This window comes from Brienomyrus brachyistius, chromosome 11, assembly GCF_023856365.1.
Source record: "Brienomyrus brachyistius isolate T26 chromosome 11, BBRACH_0.4, whole genome shotgun sequence".
Lineage (NCBI taxonomy): Eukaryota > Metazoa > Chordata > Actinopteri > Osteoglossiformes > Mormyridae > Brienomyrus > Brienomyrus brachyistius.
The window spans coordinates 2886967-2909297 of NC_064543.1; the positions used below are offsets into that span (position 1 = coordinate 2886967).

The window sequence follows — 22331 nt, forward strand, 5'->3', positions numbered from 1 at the left end:
AGGAGTAGCCACAAGCGCCACGGACTATTTTAAAAGAAAGCACCAAAATGTTTTAAAGAACCTTAGCGTTATTTTAATAGAAAAGCAGGCGGAATTTTAACAAGTACAAACATGCCCGAAAGAAGCAGAAGAGCAAATGCCGAGTTTAGACAAGCACAAGCGAAACCAACATACAGCACGTCGTTTTAAAAGAAGCACTTTTTTAATTTAATCAACATGCTTAAAGAATTAGAAGAAAAACTTTAGCGGTATTTACCAGTGTTAGGTTGAAGAAAGCCTTTAAACAGCAAATTTTTAGAAGAAATAGGCCAAAAGGCGAAATGAGTCCCAGAGCTCGGGTATAATCGGCAGGTCTGTTTGAAAAAAGCGGTCGAAATAGACCGAAGTGGCCAGCCCCTTTCAAAATGGCGACACCAGCGGAGCGCCTGTTATTTCAAATAAACGTTATGGTTGTAGGGGATTAAATAATGAAGCACTTTTATGCTAATGTGAATAAATTAAAACGCTCTAAGCATTTCAACAAGAATCAAGGAATAACGCGGTTAATTCTTGATTAAATTAGCGAATGCGCTCTCCTCTCTGGCTCGCTCTCATGCCGCGCATGCGCGTAGAGCCACACAGTATTTTCTTTGAAGAGCCGACTCTCTCGCATTAATTTATTTAAACGAGAATTAACAGGGTTATTCCTTGACTTTTTAAAATAACGCTAAAGTTTCTCTTTAAAACATTTCGATGCTTTCTTGTGGTGCCCAAAGCACAGAATACCCACACTGCTCTGACTACGCCACCTCCTGGTAAGGGCAGGAGGAACCCCTAATGTTCCTTCTGTAACGTGGCTAAGTTCGAACCCTCCCCGCAAAGGGACAATAACAAAGGCATATGAAAATAAAACCCAATCCACTTTATTACAAATATGTAAAATCAATTAGTCAAATAAAACAGGCTGCTGGCAGGGTTGGGGGCAGCTGACTATCCTCCAGATAGTAAGGTCAGATCGGCACGCGCAGCTCTCAGCTCAGGAGGCCCCTGGTGACAAAGAAAAGAGCAAAACCACACATCATGCAACACGACAAACACTACACACAACAGTACAGTGTCCGCTCAGTGTGGCACCCCAACAGCAGAGCAAAAGCCTGTGCGGATCCGGCCTTGTACAGAAAGATCCCATGTACAAACATAAGGGGAGGGTAGATGATGCAAGATGAGGAAGCCAGTAGTGGATGATGTCCGATGTCCACCGCCCAAAATACAATACTAAAATTACACTTGCAACTTACAAGCCTATCAAGTAAACCTAAAACAGTGGCTAGTCTGGTCCTTTGCAGGAATGCTTAATGCCCTCGCAGCACAGCAACACCAAGAGGAAGCGTTCCAATGCTACTGGTACAAAGAAACAATCAACAAAGAAACATAGAACCTTTTAAATCCCACAGTATAACCCAAGTTACCAGAGCCTCAGTGTCTGTAGCCCAGCAGCTCGTAGGGGATCACGTCAAATGATAAAATTCCAAACCTCGCATCCTCCATGAAGAGTTACATGCTGCTAGCAGTCACCCTGGTAAAATTAAAATTAAACATTCAAGTTCTCAAACAAACCCTCTCCTCCTTTCCTTACCCACAGGGAAGAAGAACCCACCCCATGTCCAGTTGTAAAACACAGCAGCAAGAGAATGAGATTCCATCTTGGCAGCCTTTTATAACTTCCTGGTAGGTCATATGACCTGGCTCAAGTGGTTGCCAATATAGTGTAATTACCAGTGCCGTGCAACTACTCCTACCAGCCTGTTCAGATCCCCACATTCTTTTAAAATACGCCGTGGCGCTTGTGCCTACTCCTAACAGCCCGTGCCTGTGGCCGGACGGGCCCCGCTGGATGTGTATGCGCTAGCTTGCATTCATCCTGCCATATGTTTTATTATTCCATAAAAACGCAATTAAAAATAACACAAATAAATACATGTAATGTATTTTTATTCTATTAAAGTTTAACAGCAACCCTTATCACCCAAACCATATGGCCCCCTATCGGCAATGTAAGGTATATGGAGAAAACACTCGACCAATGAGAATAAGGGATACGTTCCCCATCCCTCTTATGACGTCATAATTCATAATAACAATAACGTCCAAATTTAAGCTCCGCCCAATGTACCACAGACTTTTAAGTACAAATTATTTAAAAATACAATTATAACATGTCATAATTACAAAATATTATTAAACTGTAATAAGCCAAATCGTGCTAAATACTATTTTTAAATAAAATCCATCCATCCATCCATTTATTTTCCAAACCGCTTATCCTACTGGGTGGCGGGGGGTCCGGAGCCTATCCCAGAAGCAATGGGCATGAGGCTTTAAATAAAATAATCTTTGTAATTTAAAAACACATATCCATCCATCCTCCAAACCGCTTATCCTACTGGGTCACGGGGGGTCCGGAGCCTATCCCGGAAGCAATAGACACGAGGCAGGGAACAACCCAGGATGGGGGGTCAGCCCATCACAGGGCACACTCACACACTCTCACATGCACACCTATGGGCAAATTAGTAACTCCAATTAGCCTCAGCATGTTTTTGGACTGTGGGGGGAAACCAGAGTCCCCAGAGGAAACCCCACGACGACATGGGGAGAACATGCAAACTCTGCACGCATGTGACCCAGGTGGAGACCCGAACCCAGGTCCCAGAGGTGTGAGGCAACAGTGCTAACCACTGCACCACCATGCCGCCCCCTAAAAACACATATATACACAATAATTCAAATAAGTGCTAAGTACAACCTTTGTTAAGAAAAAAAAACTGCAATTAATCAATTTGTGAAATCGCCCAGCTGCCGTGAAGCAGTAGTGAGCGGAAATGATACTTATCTGCTCATGCACAGTCCAGTTCGGGTTTACGGTCTAAACTGGGAAAAGTCTATAAGCAGTTCAATGTGTCCCTAGAAATGCAGGTATCCCCAGGAGTAAGATATCAAACCAGATATGGACTACATTGGCTGACACGTTCAGTGACACGTCAGCATCATAACGCCTACTGAGGACAAGAATATAGATGATAGAAATCACTGTTCACCTCACTGTGTTATGCTTTGTCTGGTGTACGGTACGGCGAGTGTCGAGTCTAGCAGATATGTACTAGTGGGCGGTCACTGGAACACTCCGTAGCGTCCGTCGAGTGTACATGCCTCCGAGCAGGGTGCTCAGCAGGAGCTCACAGCAGCAGCTTGATTTTGGGTTTCGATCAGACTCCCTGGGTAGAAAATGCTGTTAGCACACTAACAGCACATATAACCAGCGTGCAAAAGCACTCAGGGTGTGGGATGAAATTATTACTTCGGGAAACAAATTTAATAAGGTCACTTTAAAGATAAAATTACATAAAATATAATTCTGAGGCGAATGTCTATTATATCTCCATATGTGTTTGAAATTGTTAGATGCCTTTCAATAAACCATCTCAATAAACAACCTTGTGAATGATTTAAAAGCAGCAGCATCTATTTTCATTATTTCACCAGCATAAACCTACCAATTTTCACCTTTCATGATGCAGTATTTGGGATATGAAGGTTTTGGGGGTGTGAATGTAGTATTCTGAAACAGACTCCATTTGAAAACTGGTCTCAGGTTCAAACATGCAGCCAAAACATAAAATAGATACATATAAACATAAGAACATAAGAACTATACAAACGAGAGGAGGCTATTCGGCCCATCAAGCTCGCTTGGGGAGAACTAAACTAATAGCTCAGAGTCGTTAAAATCTCATCCAGCTCTGATTTAAAGGAACCCAAGGATTCAGCTTGCACTACATTATCAGGAAGGCTATTCCATACTCTGACTACACGCTGTGTAAAGAAGTGCTTCCTTAAATCCAGCTTGAAATGTTCTCCCGCTAATTTCCACCTATGGCCACGAGTTCGTGTATTTAAACTAATGCTGAAGAAACTATTTGGTTGAACAGCATCCAAACCTGCTAGAATCTTATATACCTGGATCATGTCCCCCCTCAGTCTCCTTTGCTTGAGACTGAACAGATTTAGCTCAAGTAACCGTTCCTCGTATGACATTCCTCTAAGACCAGGAATCATTTTTGTGGCCCTACGCTGCACCTTTTCTAAGGCCACAATGTCCTTTTTAAGATATGGTGACCAAACCTGCACACAATATTCTAGGTGAGGTCTCACCAAGGAATTGTATAATCTTAGCATTACCTCCCTGGACTTAAACTCCACACACCTGGAGATATACCCCAACATCCTATTGGCCTTTTTTATTGCTTCCCCACACTGGCGAGAATGGGACATGGAAGCATCAACATACACACCAAGGTCTTTCTCATGATCAGCTACCTTTATTTCAGTGACACCCATGAAATACCTGTACTTTATATTTCTGCTCCCTAGATGGAGTACCTTACATTTATCGACGTTAAATTTCATCTGCCAGGTATCGGCCCACTCATTAATTAAATCAAGATCCCGCTGTAGCTGCTGAGCCGCTAATTCAGTATCTGCTACACCACCCACCTTGGTGTCATCTGCAAATTTCACCACTTTACTGTATATATCGGTATCCATATCATTTATGTAAATTAGGAACAATAATGGTCCTAAAATCGAACCCTGCGGCACCCCACTATGAACGCAAGCTCTGTAATACACAGCAACAATACACAGCTCTGTAAAAAATTAAGAGACCACTCTATATACTTTTTAAAAATCTGCATTGTTAAATTCTGGTTTAATCCTGGTTCTGCTGGCAGAAGGCTACACTGTGAGGCAGGCTGCTTCCATGCTCGTGAGTTTCTAAGACCGCAGTACACAAGAACAGGGGGAAGAAGCAGGAGACACTGCGAAAAATCAAAAACCAGCCAGGTAGAGGGCAGAAGCAACCTTCTAATGCCAGAGATGACCATCAACTTATCCCTCAGTGTCTAACAAATCGGAGGATGACCTCAAGTGACCTTCAAAAGGAATGGAAAACATTAAGTGTGAAGTGTACTGGTGGGACAGGCTCCTAGAAGCAGCGGTGAAGACCCATAAAGCAAGAAAGAAGCCCTTCATCAATGAGAAGCAGGGAAGAGCCAGGCTGGAGTTTGCAAAAAAAAAAATGTGTATTTTACACAGGCTCATACCCATAACCCATAAACTGAGAAATGAGTGAAACTGAAAAATTTGATGCGGTGTGGGAAAGGGGGGCCACACTCCCCTGGGAAACTGTAAGGGGTTGCTGCAGGAGGGTAGTACTCGCTGTGGGATATCAGTCACGATTCAGGATGGGGGGGGGGGGGCTGCTGACCGTATTTCACCAGATACACGTTCTCAATCAGGAGGGGGGAGCAATTAGTTGTACTCTGGCTTATCTTACTTGAGGTCAGTTGGATGCACACTCAGACGAAGTGGGTTGGTAAGTAAGTTTGTATTTATTTATGGTTCTATAACAAATAAACAGGAAAAACAAATTACCACAGTGCTTACAATGGTTATTACCATAATACACCAACATAATGCATAATTGTACCATATCGCCTTAACACTGATAAGTTCGGCAATACATTACATTAGCAGCAATTCGTATTAGAGGGAATGATTGGACGGGAAATAAACGCAAATATCTTTCCGAGGTATACAACGGAACACTCGTCAGCGATAATTGTAACAGTAAGCAAGCTAGGTCACGTTAACCTAGCCGCGCAATTAAGTAAACTAAATTAGTACAGCGTCACTTATCACTTATAATCAATAAACTTAGTACTTACATTCGTCAGTGACGCATACATAAAAACCAGTGACTGTATTTACTGCCAGGAACAACTAAACTAACTACACATAAACTGCAGCTCGCCGACGTGCTGCCTATTCCTTCAGGCTCTCCCGCGCGCTCTCGTCACGCGTTCACCCACAGTCCTTTGCACGCAGCAGTGTTCCTTAAAGCTACAAGAGCCTTTCTAACATGCGGTCTCTTGTTTCCAGAGCTGTATATAAAATATGTATACATAATAAATGTATATAAAATGTGTATCGTATATGGAGTGTATAAAGTAGGGATTAGCATTATACTACTGTAATCCTCTACGCTCATTTTCTCAGCAGTGCGTTTAGTCATGCCGTACTCTGTGACATATTACAGAAATACTGGAAGTTCCATACATTCTACTTGGCTTTATTCCTCTGTTCCTGGCACGTCCAAACTGCAGTGACCTCTGCCTGCTATCCTAATGAAATGAATTTTAAAGGGATGCTAGTCTTTTCCCCGAAGCTGCAGCGATTATAGACAACTGCATGTTTCATATCACCTCATCCATCACTCGCCGAAAACATGCACATTTGTAATTCCATCACCGCCCTGATGAAATTACCAAGAGACATTTTAGTTTTGCCACCTGTATGAATTACAGCTTCATTCTGTCTTCTGGGGGGTTAATTTAACAGAGCATCTCAAGCGAATTCAGGGACCCTGGTAAAATTGTACTTTGACAGAGTTACATTTGAGTTTAATAAAAAGACCGCTTGCCAGCAATATCACCATCTTTTTGCCACAGAAATCACATTCAGCAAGGCAGTGCTGCCTTTCTCCTTGGGTTACATCGTAGTGCTAGAAAAATCGCACCTTTTAGCTCTATATCGTCCTGCTGCTCATTTCGTACCCATTTCAGAATTATTAAAACATAAGAACACAAGTTTATGACCTTCTCCGTACTATAGGAGTTAGGCAATGCAGCCCCACAACACATGGAGAGGAACAAACGCACATCCTGCAATAAGCTCTGTGATCAGCTGGGGTTTAAATGGTATAGAGTGTCAGGTGGAGCCAACTGTTAGTCCAACTGGGAAGGAAGGCAGTTTGGATCCAGGCTGTGCATTCTGCCAAATAGAACAGGCGGAGATTGGAAAATCGACTGGGATCATTTCAGCCGGATTCGAGAGTCAGATACCTGTGAATAACAGGAGGTGGAGTAAAGTGAAGATGGGATTCAGAGGGACCTACCATTTGCACCTGAACAGTGCAGCATTTAAAACAGCTCAAAATAAGGGGCAGAAATACAGGCAATAAGATTAATGAAAAATGGATTTTTCTCCTACTTACTCAAATACTCAGTTCTGTAAAAGTTCACTTCCACTCATGAAAACACATGAAAAACACTGCATTCCATCCATCCATCCATTTTCTGAATCAATTTGTCCAATACGAGGGTGTGTGTGTGTCCAGAATCTATCCAGAAAGCTCTGCCTACAATGCAGGGATATTACAGACGCTGCTAAACCTTACCAAATGTTTTATCTCACCTCCATTAAATGTACCCAAACACTGAAACCCAACCCCATACCCCTCCTTGCTGTGACCCATCACCTGGCGGTTGGTTCTTTGGTTAAACTGGCCTCCACTACCATTGCTAATTAGAATCATCTCACTTATATAAAAGTTTTGAAGAGCCAACAGGATTCGAAGCCTCTTACACCTCAGGATGAATCGGACGTCATCGGTCACGTGATATTGCATAAACTTAGCAAGCCCCGATTCCCAGCTTGAAGTCACTGGGCCTCACTTTGAGGAGGCGATCTCCAGAATCTGGGTATTAACTGTCTCATCACTAAGTTCAGCACCTTTCACAATATAGCACAGCAAGGCCACGGTCAGAAAATGAGAGCCTGTCCTCTTCCCATGAGTAAAGTAAAGCTCACTACGCTCTGTGAGCACAGGAACGGCCCGGCAATATTTGGTAGGTTTCTGCATTGTTTGCAAGTACAGAATATTATCTGCGAGTAAACTAATTAAGGTAAATATGGAAATTCATACAATATATGCTGCAGAATATGAGCTGAATAAAGCGTATAAAAAATGCAGAGAATTAAAAAAAATTGAACCACTGACCAAATATGGCACCTACAGTTGAATTCTAGAACACAATGTTACCGTAACAACGCTGATGTCATCATTCTGAAGGTATAAATTTTGCTGTAGGCACCAATACCACTTCAAAACCAATCTGATTTCGAACAAGACGCATCTCAACATGAAGTGGATTTTTCTCAATTGCTTTAGGCCGCCAGTGGTACCAAAGGACGCTGGAGAAGCTATAGAAGCAAAGGAGGAAAGAAAAAAGGACAAAGAAGGAAAGAAAAAGAAATGCTGGCTGAAGAAGCTTTTTACAAAAAAAGGGAAAGGAAAAAAGGCAATGGTGGCAGAGAGCCAGACATTGGCGATGGAGGAGGACAGCCAGACATTGGCGATGGAGGAGGACAGCCAGACATTGGCGATGGAGGAGGACAGCCAGACATTGGCGATGGAGGAGGATAGCCAGACATTGGCGAAGGAGGAGGATAGCCAGACATTGGCAATGAAGGAGGTGAGCCAGGCAATGGTGGCGGAGAGCCTGGCAATGGTGGTGGAGAGCCAGGCAATGGTGGTGGAGAGCCAGGCAATGGTGGTGGAGAGCCAGACAATGGTGGTGGAGAGCAAAGCAATGGTGGAGGAGAGCAAGGCAATGGTGGAGGAGTGCAAGGCAATGGTGGAGGAGTGCAAGGCAATGGAGGAGGAGAGCAAGGCAATGGAGGAGGAGTGCAAGGCCTGGGAGGAGGAGTGCAAGGCAATGGTGGAGGAGTGCAAGGCAATGGAGGAGGAGGAGAGCAATGCAAAGGTGGAGGAGTGCAATGCAAAGGTGGAGGAGTGCAATGCAAAGGTGGAGGAGTGCAAGGCAATGGAGGAAGAGTGCAAGGCAATGGAGGAGGAGTATAAGGCAATGGAGGAGGAGTGCAAAGCAATAGAGGAGGAGTGCAAGGGATTGGTGGAGGAGTGCAAGGCAATGGTGGAGGAGAGAAAGGCAATGGTGGAGGAGAGCAAGGCAATAGTGGAGGAGAGCAAGGCAATGGTGAAGAAGTTCAAGGTAATGGTGAAGGAGTTCAAGGCAAGAGAGATGATGCAAGATTAGAAAGCCAGTATTAATGAGACTGAATATAGAAGATTGACTATCAGTACTACTTACATATGTATATACTTGTAAATAAAGCATTAAAAACTAAGGAGAGAGAGGTGTTTTCAATTGAATGCGAGTAGATGTTAAATGTCAGGAATATTCCAACTGTCCATTACACGTGTTGCCGATAGGGGGCCATATGGTTTTGGTGATAAGGGTTGCCTTTAAACTTGAATAGAATGAAAATACATTACATGTATTTAAGTTGTATTTTTAATTACGTTAAGGAATAAAACATAACGCGATGAATGTAAGATACACGTCCAGCGGGGACCCGTCCGGCCGCAGCCATGTATTGTTAGGAGTAGCCACAAGCGCCACGGACTATTTTAAAAGAAAGCACCAAAATGTTTTAAAGAACCTTAGCGTTATTTTAATAGAAAAGCAGGCGGAATTTTAACAAGTACAAACATGCCCGAAAGAAGCAGAAGAGCAAATGCCGAGTTTAGACAAGCACAAGCGAAACCAACATACAGCACGTCGTTTTAAAAGAAGCACTTTTTTAATTTAATCAACATGCTTAAATTAGAAGAAAAACTTTAGCGGTATTTACCAGTGTTAGGTTGAAGAAAGCCTTTAAACAGCAAATTTTTAGAAGAAATCGGCCAAAAGGCGAAATGAGTCCCAGAGCTCGGGTATAATCGGCAGGTCTGTTTGAAAAAAGCGGTCGAAATAGACCGAAGTGGCCAGCCCCTTTCAAAATGGCGACACCAGCGGAGCGCCTGTTATTTCAAATAAACGTTATGGTTGTAGGGGATTAAATAATGAAGCACTTTTATGCTAATGTGAATAAATTAAAACGCTCTAAGCATTTCAACAAGAATCAAGGAATAACGCGGTTAATTCTTGATTAAATTAGCGAATGCGCTCTCCTCTCTGGCTCGCTCTCATGCAGCGCATGCGCGTAGAGCCACACAGTATTTTCTTTGAAGAGCCGACTCTCTCGCATTAATTTATTTAAACGAGAATTAACAGGGTTATTCCTTGACTTTTTAAAATAACGCTAAAGTTTCTCTTTAAAACATTTCGATGCTTTCTTGTGGTGCCCAAAGCACAGAATACCCACACTGCTCTGACTACGCCACCTCCTGGTAAGGGCAGGAGGAACCCCTAATGTTCCATCTGTAACGTGGCTAAGTTCGAACCCTCCCCGCAAAGGGACAATAACAAAGGCATATGAAAATAAAACCCAATCCACTTTATTACAAATATGTAAAATCAATTAGTCAAATAAAACAGGCTGCTGGCAGGGTTGGGGGCAGCTGACTATCCTCCAGATAGTAAGGTCAGATCGGCACGCGCAGCTCTCAGCTCAGGAGGCCCCTGGTGACAAAGAAAAGAGCAAAACCACACATCATGCAACACGACAAACACTACACACAACAGTACAGTGTCCGCTCAGTGTGGCACCCCAACAGCAGAGCAAAAGCCTGTGCGGATCCGGCCTTGTACAGAAAGATCCCATGTACAAACATAAGGGGAGGGTAGATGATGCAAGATGAGGAAGCCAGTAGTGGATGATGTCCGATGTCCACCGCCCAAAATACAATACTAAAATTACACTTGCAACTTACAAGCCTATCAAGTAAACCTAAAACAGTGGCTAGTCTGGTCCTTTGCAGGAATGCTTAATGCCCTCGCAGCACAGCAACACCAAGAGGAAGCGTTCCAATGCTACAGGTACAAAGAAACAATCAACAAAGAAACATAGAACCTTTTAAATCCCACAGTATAACCCAAGTTACCAGAGCCTCAGTGTCTGTAGCCCAGCAGCTCGTAGGGGATCACGTCAAATGATAAAATTCCAAACCTCGCATCCTCCATGAAGAGTTACATGCTGCTAGCAGTCACCCTGGTAAAATTAAAATTAAACATTCAAGTTCTCAAACAAACCCTCTCCTCCTTTCCTTACCCACAGGGAAGAAGAACCCACCCCATGTCCAGTTGTAAAACACAGCAGCAAGAGAATGAGATTCCATCTTGGCAGCCTTTTATAACTTCCTGGTAGGTCATATGACCTGGCTCAAGTGGTTGCCAATATAGTGTAATTACCAGTGCCGTGCAACTACTCCTACCAGCCTGTTCAGATCCCCACATTCTTTTAAAATACGCCGTGGCGCTTGTGCCTACTCCTAACAGCCCGTGCCTGTGGCCGGACGGGCCCTGCTGGATGTGTATGCGCTAGCTTGCATTCATCCTGCCATATGTTTTATTATTCCATAAAAACGCAATTAAAAATAACACAAATAAATACATGTAATGTATTTTTATTCTATTAAAGTTTAACAGCAACCCTTATCACCCAAACCATATGGCCCCCTATCGGCAATGTAAGGTATATGGAGAAAACACTCGACCAATGAGAATAAGGGATACGTTCCCCATCCCTCTTATGACGTCATAATTCATAATAACAATAACGTCCAAATTTAAGCTCCGCCCAATGTACCACAGACTTTTAAGTACAAATTATTTAAAAATACAATTATAACATGTCATAATTACAAAATATTATTAAACTGTAATAAGCCAAATCGTGCTAAATACTATTTTTAAATAAAATCCATCCATCCATCCATTTATTTTCCAAACCGCTTATCCTACTGGGTGGCGGGGGGTCCGGAGCCTATCCCAGAAGCAATGGGCACGAGGCTTTAAATAAAATAATCTTTGTAATTTAAAAACACATATCTATCCATCCATCCTCCAAACCGCTTATCCTACTGGGTCACGGGGGGTCCGGAGCCTATCCCGGAAGCAATAGACACGAGGCAGGGAACAACCCAGGATGGGGGCCAGCCCATCACAGGGCACACTCACACACTCTCACATGCACACCTATGGGCAAATTAGTAACTCCAATTAGCCTCAGCATGTTTTTGGACTGTGGGGGGGAAACCAGAGTCCCCAGAGGAAACCCCACGACGACATGGGGAGAACATGCAAACTCTGCACGCATGTGACCCAGGTGGAGACCCGAACCCAGGTCCCAGAGGTGTGAGGCAACAGTGCTAACCACTGCACCACCATGCCGCCCCCTAAAAACACATATATACACAATAATTCAAATAAGTGCTAAGTACAACCTTTGTTAAGAAAAAAAAACTGCAATTAATCAATTTGTGAAATCGCCCAGCTGCCGTGAAGCAGTAGTGAGCGGAAATGATACTTATCTGCTCATGCACAGTCCAGTTCGGGTTTACGGTCTAAACTGGGAAAAGTCTATAAGCAGTTCAATGTGTCCCTAGAAATGCAGGTATCCCCAGGAGTAAGATATCAAACCAGATATGGACTACATTGGCTGACACGTTCAGTGACACGTCAGCATCATAACGCCTACTGAGGACAAGAATATAGATGATAGAAATCACTGTTCACCTCACTGTGTTATGCTTTGTCTGGTGTACGGTACGGCGAGTGTCGAGTCTAGCAGATATGTACTAGTGGGCGGTCACTGGAACACTCCGTAGCGTCCGTCGAGTGTACATGCCTCCGAGCAGGGTGCTCAGCAGGAGCTCACAGCAGCAGCTTGATTTTGGGTTTCGATCAGACTCCCTGGGTAGAAAATGCTGTTAGCACACTAACAGCACATATAACCAGCGTGCAAAAGCACTCAGGGTGTGGGATGAAATTATTACTTCGGGAAACAAATTTAATAAGGTCACTTTAAAGATAAAATTACATAAAATATAATTCTGAGGCGAATGTCTATTATATCTCCATATGTGTTTGAAATTGTTAGATGCCTTTCAATAAACCATTTCAATAAACAACCTTGTGAATGATTTAAAAGCAGCAGCATCTATTTTCATTATTTCACCAGCATAAACCTACCAATTTTCACCTTTCATGATGCAGTATTTGGGATATGAAGGTTTTGGGGGTGTGAATGTAGTATTCTGAAACAGACTCCATTTGAAAACTGGTCTCAGGTTCAAACATGCAGCCAAAACATAAAATAGATACATATAAACATAAGAACATAAGAACTATACAAACGAGAGGAGGCTATTCGGCCCATCAAGCTCGCTTGGGGAGAACTAAACTAATAGCTCAGAGTCGTTAAAATCTCATCCAGCTCTGATTTAAAGGAACCCAAGGATTCAGCTTGCACTACATTATCAGGAAGGCTATTCCATACTCTGACTACACGCTGTGTAAAGAAGTGCTTCCTTAAATCCAGCTTGAAATGTTCTCCCGCTAATTTCCACCTATGGCCACGAGTTCGTGTATTTAAACTAATGCTGAAGAAACTATTTGGTTGAACAGCATCCAAACCTGCTAGAATCTTATATACCTGGATCATGTCCCCCCTCAGTCTCCTTTGCTTGAGACTGAACAGATTTAGCTCAAGTAACCGTTCCTCGTATGACATTCCTCTAAGACCAGGAATCATTTTTGTGGCCCTACGCTGCACCTTTTCTAAGGCCACAATGTCCTTTTTAAGATATGGTGACCAAACCTGCACACAATATTCTAGGTGAGGTCTCACCAAGGAATTGTATAATCTTAGCATTACCTCCCTGGACTTAAACTCCACACACCTGGAGATATACCCCAACATCCTATTGGCCTTTTTTATTGCTTCCCCACACTGGCGAGAATGGGACATGGAAGCATCAACATACACACCAAGGTCTTTCTCATGATCAGCTACCTTTATTTCAGTGACACCCATGAAATACCTGTACTTTATATTTCTGCTCCCTAGATGGAGTACCTTACATTTATCGACGTTAAATTTCATCTGACAGGTATCGGCCCACTCATTAATTAAATCAAGATCCCGCTGTAGCTGCTGAGCCGCTAATTCAGTATCTGCTACACCACCCACCTTGGTGTCATCTGCAAATTTCACCACTTTACTGTATATATCGGTATCCATATCATTTATGTAAATTAGGAACAATAATGGTCCTAAAATCGAACCCTGCGGCACCCCACTATGAACGCAAGCTCTGTAATACACAGCAACAATACACAGCTCTGTAAAAAATTAAGAGACCACTCTATATACTTTTTAAAAATCTGCATTGTTAAATTCTGGTTTAATCCTGGTTCTGCTGGCAGAAGGCTACACTGTGAGGCAGGCTGCTTCCATGCTCGTGAGTTTCTAAGACCGCAGTACACAAGAACAGGGGAAAGAAGCAGGAGACACTGGGAAAAATCAAAAACCAGCCAGGTAGAGGGCAGAAGCAACCTTCTAATGCCAGAGATGACCATCAACTTATCCCTCAGTGTCTAACAAATCGGAGGATGACCTCAAGTGACCTTCAAAAGGAATGGAAAACATTAAGTGTGAAGTGTACTGGTGGGACAGGCTCCTAGAAGCAGCGGTGAAGACCCATAAAGCAAGAAAGAAGCCCTTCATGAATGAGAAGCAGGGAAGAGCCAGGCTGGAGATTGCAAAAAAAAAATGTGTATTTTACACAGGCTCATACCCATAACCCATAAACTGAGAAATGAGTGAAACTGAAAAATTTGATGCGGTGTGGGAAAGGGGGGCCACACTCCCCTGGGAAACTGTAAGGGGTTGCTGCAGGAGGGTAGTACTCGCTGTGGGATATCAGTCACGATTCAGGATGGGGGGGGGGGGGCTGCTGACCGTATTTCACCAGATACACGTTCTCAATCAGGAGGGGGGAGCAATTAGTTGTACTCTGGCTTATCTTACTTGAGGTCAGTTGGATGCACACTCAGACGAAGTGGGTTGGTAAGTAAGTTTGTATTTATTTATGGTTCTATAACAAATAAACAGGAAAAACAAATTACCACAGTGCTTACAATGGTTATTACCATAATACACCAACATAATGCATAATTGTACCATATCGCCTTAACACTGATAAGTTCGGCAATACATTACATTAGCAGCAATTCGTATTAGAGGGAATGATTGGACGGGAAATAAACGCAAATATCTTTCCGAGGTATACAACGGAACACTCGTCAGCGATAATTGTAACAGTAAGCAAGCTAGGTCACGTTAACCTAGCCGCGCAATTAAGTAAACTAAATTAGTACAGCGTCACTTATCACTTATAATCAATAAACTTAGTACTTACATTCGTCAGTGACGCATACATAAAAACCAGTGACTGTATTTACTGCCAGGAACAACTAAACTAACTACACATAAACTGCAGCTCGCCGACGTGCTGCCTACTCCTTCAGGCTCTCCCGCGCGCTCTCGTCACGCGTTCACCCACAGTCCTTTGCACGCAGCAGTGTTCCTTAAAGCTACAAGAGCCTTTCTAACATGCGGTCTCTTGTTTCCAGAGCTGTATATAAAATATGTATACATAATAAATGTATATAAAATGTGTATCGTATATGGAGTGTATAAAGTAGGGATTAGCATTATACTACTGTAATCCTCTACGCTCATTTTCTCAGCAGTGCGTTTAGTCATGCCGTACTCTGTGACATATTACAGAAATACTGGAAGTTCCATACATTCTACTTGGCTTTATTCCTCTGTTCCTGGCACGTCCAAACTGCAGTGACCTCTGCCTGCTATCCTAATGAAATGAATTTTAAAGGGATGCTAGTCTTTTCCCCGAAGCTGCAGCGATTATAGACAACTGCATGTTTCATATCACCTCATCCATCACTCGCCGAAAACATGCACATTTGTAATTCCATCACCGCCCTGATGAAATTACCAAGAGACATTTTAGTTTTGCCACCTGTATGAATTACAGCTTCATTCTGTCTTCTGGGGGGTTCATTTAACAGAGCATCTCAAGCGAATTCAGGGACCCTGGTAAAATTGTACTTTGACAGAGTTACATTTGAGTTTAATAAAAAGACCGCTTGCCAGCAATATCACCATCTTTTTGCCACAGAAATCACATTCAGCAAGGCAGTGCTGCCTTTCTCCTTGGGTTACATCGTAGTGCTAGAAAAATCGCACCTTTTAGCTCTATATCGTCCTGCTGCTCATTTCGTACCCATTTCAGAATTATTAAAACATAAGAACACAAGTTTATGACCTTCTCCGTACTATAGGAGTTAGGCAATGCAGCCCCACAACACATGGAGAGGAACAAACGCACATCCTGCAATAAGCTCTGTGATCAGCTGGGGTTTAAATGGTATAGAGTGTCAGGTGGAGCCAACTGTTAGTCCAACTGGGAAGGAAGGCAGTTTGGATCCAGGCTGTGCATTCTGCCAAATAGAACAGGCGGAGATTGGAAAATCGACTGGGATCATTTCAGCCGGATTCGAGAGTCAGATACCTGTGAATAACAGGAGGTGGAGTAAAGTGAAGATGGGATTCAGAGGGACCTACCATTTGCACCTGAACAGTGCAGCATTTAAAACAGCTCAAAATAAGGGGCAGAAATACAGGCAATAAGATTAATGAAAAATGGATTTTTCTCCTACTTACTCAAATACTCAGTTCTGTAAAAGTTCACTTCCACTCATGAAAACACATGAAAAACACTGCATTCCATCCATCCATCCATTTTCTGAATCAATTTGTCCAATACGAGGGTGTGTGTGTGTCCAGAATCTATCCAGAAAGCTCTGCCTACAATGCAGGGATATTACAGACGCTGCTAAACCTTACCAAATGTTTTATCTCACCTCCATTAAATGTACCCAAACACTGAAACCCAACCCCATACCCCTCCTTGCTGTGACCCATCACCTGGCGGTTGGTTCTTTGGTTAAACTGGCCTCCACTACCATTGCTAATTAGAATCATCTCACTTATATAAAAGTTTTGAAGAGCCAACAGGATTCGAAGCCTCTTACACCTCAGGATGAATCGGACGTCATCGGTCACGTGATATTGCATAAACTTAGCAAGCCCCGATTCCCAGCTTGAAGTCACTGGGCCTCACTTTGAGGAGGCGATCTCCAGAATCTGGGTATTAACTGTCTCATCACTAAGTTCAGCACCTTTCACAATATAGCACAGCAAGGCCACGGTCAGAAAATGAGAGCCTGTCCTCTTCCCATGAGTAAAGTAAAGCTCACTACGCTCTGTGAGCACAGGAACGGCCCGGCAATATTTGGTAGGTTTCTGCATTGTTTGCAAGTACAGAATATTATCTGCGAGTAAACTAATTAAGGTAAATATGGAAATTCATACAATATATGCTGCAGAATATGAGCTGAATAAAGCGTATAAAAAATGCAGAGAATTAAAAAAAATTGAACCACTGACCAAATATGGCACCTACAGTTGAATTCTAGAACACAATGTTACCGTAACAACGCTGATGTCATCATTCTGAAGGTATAAATTTTGCTGTAGGCACCAATACCACTTCAAAACCAATCTGATTTCGAACAAGACGCATCTCAACATGAAGTGGATTTTTCTCAATTGCTTTAGGCCGCCAGTGGTACCAAAGGACGCTGGAGAAGCTATAGAAGCAAAGGAGGAAAGAAAAAAGGACAAAGAAGGAAAGAAAAAGAAATGCTGGCTGAAGAAGCTTTTTACAAAAAAAGGGAAAGGAAAAAAGGCAATGGTGGCAGAGAGCCAGACATTGGCGATGGAGGAGGACAGCCAGACATTGGCGATGGAGGAGGACAGCCAGACATTGGCGATGGAGGAGGACAGCCAGACATTGGCGATGGAGGAGGATAGCCAGACATTGGCGAAGGAGGAGGATAGCCAGACATTGGCAATGAAGGAGGTGAGCCAGGCAATGGTGGCGGAGAGCCTGGCAATGGTGGTGGAGAGCCAGGCAATGGTGGTGGAGAGCCAGGCAATGGTGGTGGAGAGCCAGACAATGGTGGTGGAGAGCAAAGCAATGGTGGAGGAGAGCAAGGCAATGGTGGAGGAGTGCAAGGCAATGGTGGAGGAGTGCAAGGCAATGGAGGAGGAGAGCAAGGCAATGGAGGAGGAGTGCAAGGCCTGGGAGGAGGAGTGCAAGGCAATGGTGGAGGAGTGCAAGGCAATGGAGGAGGAGGAGAGCAATGCAAAGGTGGAGGAGTGCAATGCAAAGGTGGAGGAGTGCAATGCAAAGGTGGAGGAGTGCAAGGCAATGGAGGAAGAGTGCAAGGCAATGGAGGAGGAGTATAAGGCAATGGAGGAGGAGTGCAAAGCAATAGAGGAGGAGTGCAAGGGATTGGTGGAGGAGTGCAAGGCAATGGTGGAGGAGAGAAAGGTAATGGTGGAGGAGAGCAAGGCAATAGTGGAGGAGAGCAAGGCAATGGTGAAGAAGTTCAAGGCAATGGTGAAGGAGTTCAAGGCAAGAGAGATGATGCAAGATTAGAAAGCCAGTATTAATGAGACTGAATATAGAAGATTGACTATCAGTACTACTTACATATGTATATACTTGTAAATAAAGCATTAAAAACTAAGGAGAGAGAGGTGTTTTCAATTGAATGCGAGTAGATGTTAAATGTCAGGAATATTCCAACTGTCCATTACACGTGTTGCCGATAGGGGGCCATATGGTTTTGGTGATAAGGGTTGCCTTTAAACTTGAATAGAATGAAAATACATTACATGTATTTAAGTTGTATTTTTAATTACGTTAAGGAATAAAACATAACGCGATGAATGTAAGATACACGTCCAGCGGGGACCCGTCCGGCCGCAGCCATGTATTGTTAGGAGTAGCCACAAGCGCCACGGACTATTTTAAAAGAAAGCACCAAAATGTTTTAAAGAACCTTAGCGTTATTTTAATAGAAAAGCAGGCGGAATTTTAACAAGTACAAACATGCCCGAAAGAAGCAGAAGAGCAAATGCCGAGTTTAGACAAGCACAAGCGAAACCAACATACAGCACGTCGTTTTAAAAGAAGCACTTTTTTAATTTAATCAACATGCTTAAATTAGAAGAAAAACTTTAGCGGTATTTACCAGTGTTAGGTTGAAGAAAGCCTTTAAACAGCAAATTTTTAGAAGAAATCGGCCAAAAGGCGAAATGAGTCCCAGAGCTCGGGTATAATCGGCAGGTCTGTTTGAAAAAAGCGGTCGAAATAGACCGAAGTGGGCGACACCAGCGGAGCGCCTGTTATTTCAAATAAACGTTATGGTTGTAGGGGATTAAATAATGAAGCACTTTTATGCTAATGTGAATAAATTAAAACGCTCTAAGCATTTCAACAAGAATCAAGGAATAACGCGGTTAATTCTTGATTAAATTAGCGAATGCGCTCTCCTCTCTGGCTCGCTCTCATGCAGCGCATGCGCGTAGAGCCACACAGTATTTTCTTTGAAGAGCCGACTCTCTCGCATTAATTTATTTAAACGAGAATTAACAGGGTTATTCCTTGACTTTTTAAAATAACGCTAAAGTTTCTCTTTAAAACATTTCGATGCTTTCTTGTGGTGCCCAAAGCACAGAATACCCACACTGCTCTGACTACGCCACCTCCTGGTAAGGGCAGGAGGAACCCCTAATGTTCCATCTGTAACGTGGCTAAGTTCGAACCCTCCCCGCAAAGGGACAATAACAAAGGCATATGAAAATAAAACCCAATCCACTTTATTACAAATATGTAAAATCAATTAGTCAAATAAAACAGGCTGCTGGCAGGGTTGGGGGCAGCTGACTATCCTCCAGATAGTAAGGTCAGATCGGCACGCGCAGCTCTCAGCTCAGGAGGCCCCTGGTGACAAAGAAAAGAGCAAAACCACACATCATGCAACACGACAAACACTACACACAACAGTACAGTGTCCGCTCAGTGTGGCACCCCAACAGCAGAGCAAAAGCCTGTGCGGATCCGGCCTTGTACAGAAAGATCCCATGTACAAACATAAGGGGAGGGTAGATGATGCAAGATGAGGAAGCCAGTAGTGGATGATGTCCGATGTCCACCGCCCAAAATACAATACTAAAATTACACTTGCAACTTACAAGCCTATCAAGTAAACCTAAAACAGTGGCTAGTCTGGTCCTTTGCAGGAATGCTTAATGCCCTCGCAGCACAGCAACACCAAGAGGAAGCGTTCCAATGCTACAGGTACAAAGAAACAATCAACAAAGAAACATAGAACCTTTTAAATCCCACAGTATAACCCAAGTTACCAGAGCCTCAGTGTCTGTAGCCCAGCAGCTCGTAGGGGATCACGTCAAATGATAAAATTCCAAACCTCGCATCCTCCATGAAGAGTTACATGCTGCTAGCAGTCACCCTGGTAAAATTAAAATTAAACATTCAAGTTCTCAAACAAACCCTCTCCTCCTTTCCTTACCCACAGGGAAGAAGAACCCACCCCATGTCCAGTTGTAAAACACAGCAGCAAGAGAATGAGATTCCATCTTGGCAGCCTTTTATAACTTCCTGGTAGGTCATATGACCTGGCTCAAGTGGTTGCCAATATAGTGTAATTACCAGTGCCGTGCAACTACTCCTACCAGCCTGTTCAGATCCCCACATTCTTTTAAAATACGCCGTGGCGCTTGTGCCTACTCCTAACAGCCCGTGCCTGTGGCCGGACGGGCCCTGCTGGATGTGTATGCGCTAGCTTGCATTCATCCTGCCATATGTTTTATTATTCCATAAAAACGCAATTAAAAATAACACAAATAAATACATGTAATGTATTTTTATTCTATTAAAGTTTAACAGCAACCCTTATCACCCAAACCATATGGCCCCCTATCGGCAATGTAAGGTATATGGAGAAAACACTCGACCAATGAGAATAAGGGATACGTTCCCCATCCCTCTTATGACGTCATAATTCATAATAACAATAACGTCCAAATTTAAGCTCCGCCCAATGTACCACAGACTTTTAAGTACAAATTATTTAAAAATACAATTATAACATGTCATAATTACAAAATATTATTAAACTGTAATAAGCCAAATCGTGCTAAATACTATTTTTAAATAAAATCCATCCATCCATCCATTTATTTTCCAAACCGCTTATCCTACTGGGTGGCGGGGGGTCCGGAGCCTATCCCAGAAGCAATGGGCACGAGGCTTTAAATAAAATAATCTTTGTAATTTAAAAACACATATCTATCCATCCATCCTCCAAACCGCTTATCCTACTGGGTCACGGGGGGTCCGGAGCCTATCCCGGAAGCAATAGACACGAGGCAGGGAACAACCCAGGATGGGGGCCAGCCCATCACAGGGCACACTCACACACTCTCACATGCACACCTATGGGCAAATTAGTAACTCCAATTAGCCTCAGCATGTTTTTGGACTGTGGGGGGGAAACCAGAGTCCCCAGAGGAAACCCCACGACGACATGGGGAGAACATGCAAACTCTGCACGCATGTGACCCAGGTGGAGACCCGAACCCAGGTCCCAGAGGTGTGAGGCAACAGTGCTAACCACTGCACCACCATGCCGCCCCCTAAAAACACATATATACACAATAATTCAAATAAGTGCTAAGTACAACCTTTGTTAAGAAAAAAAAACTGCAATTAATCAATTTGTGAAATCGCCCAGCTGCCGTGAAGCAGTAGTGAGCGGAAATGATACTTATCTGCTCATGCACAGTCCAGTTCGGGTTTACGGTCTAAACTGGGAAAAGTCTATAAGCAGTTCAATGTGTCCCTAGAAATGCAGGTATCCCCAGGAGTAAGATATCAAACCAGATATGGACTACATTGGCTGACACGTTCAGTGACACGTCAGCATCATAACGCCTACTGAGGACAAGAATATAGATGATAGAAATCACTGTTCACCTCACTGTGTTATGCTTTGTCTGGTGTACGGTACGGCGAGTGTCGAGTCTAGCAGATATGTACTAGTGGGCGGTCACTGGAACACTCCGTAGCGTCCGTCGAGTGTACATGCCTCCGAGCAGGGTGCTCAGCAGGAGCTCACAGCAGCAGCTTGATTTTGGGTTTCGATCAGACTCCCTGGGTAGAAAATGCTGTTAGCACACTAACAGCACATATAACCAGCGTGCAAAAGCACTCAGGGTGTGGGATGAAATTATTACTTCGGGAAACAAATTTAATAAGGTCACTTTAAAGATAAAATTACATAAAATATAATTCTGAGGCGAATGTCTATTATATCTCCATATGTGTTTGAAATTGTTAGATGCCTTTCAATAAACCATTTCAATAAACAACCTTGTGAATGATTTAAAAGCAGCAGCATCTATTTTCATTATTTCACCAGCATAAACCTACCAATTTTCACCTTTCATGATGCAGTATTTGGGATATGAAGGTTTTGGGGGTGTGAATGTAGTATTCTGAAACAGACTCCATTTGAAAACTGGTCTCAGGTTCAAACATGCAGCCAAAACATAAAATAGATACATATAAACATAAGAACATAAGAACTATACAAACGAGAGGAGGCTATTCGGCCCATCAAGCTCGCTTGGGGAGAACTAAACTAATAGCTCAGAGTCGTTAAAATCTCATCCAGCTCTGATTT

General features: G+C 43.2%; 1 protein-coding gene and 3 long non-coding RNA genes across 53 annotated transcripts in view; 1 reads left to right on the forward strand and 3 right to left on the reverse strand.

Moving 5' to 3' along the window:
• The window catches only part of LOC125751523 (puff II/9-1 protein-like), a 38383-nt gene that overhangs the window by 10777 nt on the left and 5275 nt on the right, over nucleotides 1–22331 (forward strand). For 7 of the 47 annotated variants that reach the window (XM_049030427.1, XM_049030440.1, XM_049030445.1 and 4 more), the window contains one exon: nucleotides 8787–8891. The exons of 1 other annotated variant lie outside the window; for it this stretch is intronic. In XM_049030427.1, the coding sequence (XP_048886384.1) occupies nucleotides 8787–8891 (105 nt within the window). Of the gene's footprint in view, nucleotides 1–7831; nucleotides 8892–17101; nucleotides 17882–17926; nucleotides 18110–18172; nucleotides 18309–22331 lie in introns of those variants that run through there. 39 more of the 47 variants (XM_049030458.1, XM_049030413.1, XM_049030423.1 and 36 more) reach the window with 29 other exon arrangements.
• LOC125751528 (uncharacterized) lies at nucleotides 881–5288 on the reverse strand. 2 transcript variants are annotated; one of them, XR_007400658.1, is made up of 3 exons: nucleotides 1637–5288; nucleotides 1449–1555; nucleotides 881–1026 (listed from the first exon to the last, which is right to left on the reverse strand). It is a non-coding gene; the product is annotated as an uncharacterized LOC125751528 (long non-coding RNA). The 2 variants fall into 2 exon arrangements; XR_007400657.1 differs by having other exon boundaries at nucleotides 1449–5288.
• LOC125751529 (uncharacterized) lies at nucleotides 10159–11102 on the reverse strand. Of its 2 annotated transcripts, XR_007400660.1 has the most exons (3): nucleotides 10915–11102; nucleotides 10727–10833; nucleotides 10159–10304 (listed from the first exon to the last, which is right to left on the reverse strand). It is a non-coding gene; the product is annotated as an uncharacterized LOC125751529 (long non-coding RNA). The 2 variants fall into 2 exon arrangements; XR_007400659.1 differs by having other exon boundaries at nucleotides 10727–11102.
• On the reverse strand, nucleotides 19422–20382 carry LOC125751530 (uncharacterized). Of its 2 annotated transcripts, XR_007400662.1 has the most exons (3): nucleotides 20178–20382; nucleotides 19990–20096; nucleotides 19422–19567 (listed from the first exon to the last, which is right to left on the reverse strand). It is a non-coding gene; the product is annotated as an uncharacterized LOC125751530 (long non-coding RNA). The 2 variants fall into 2 exon arrangements; XR_007400661.1 differs by having other exon boundaries at nucleotides 19990–20382.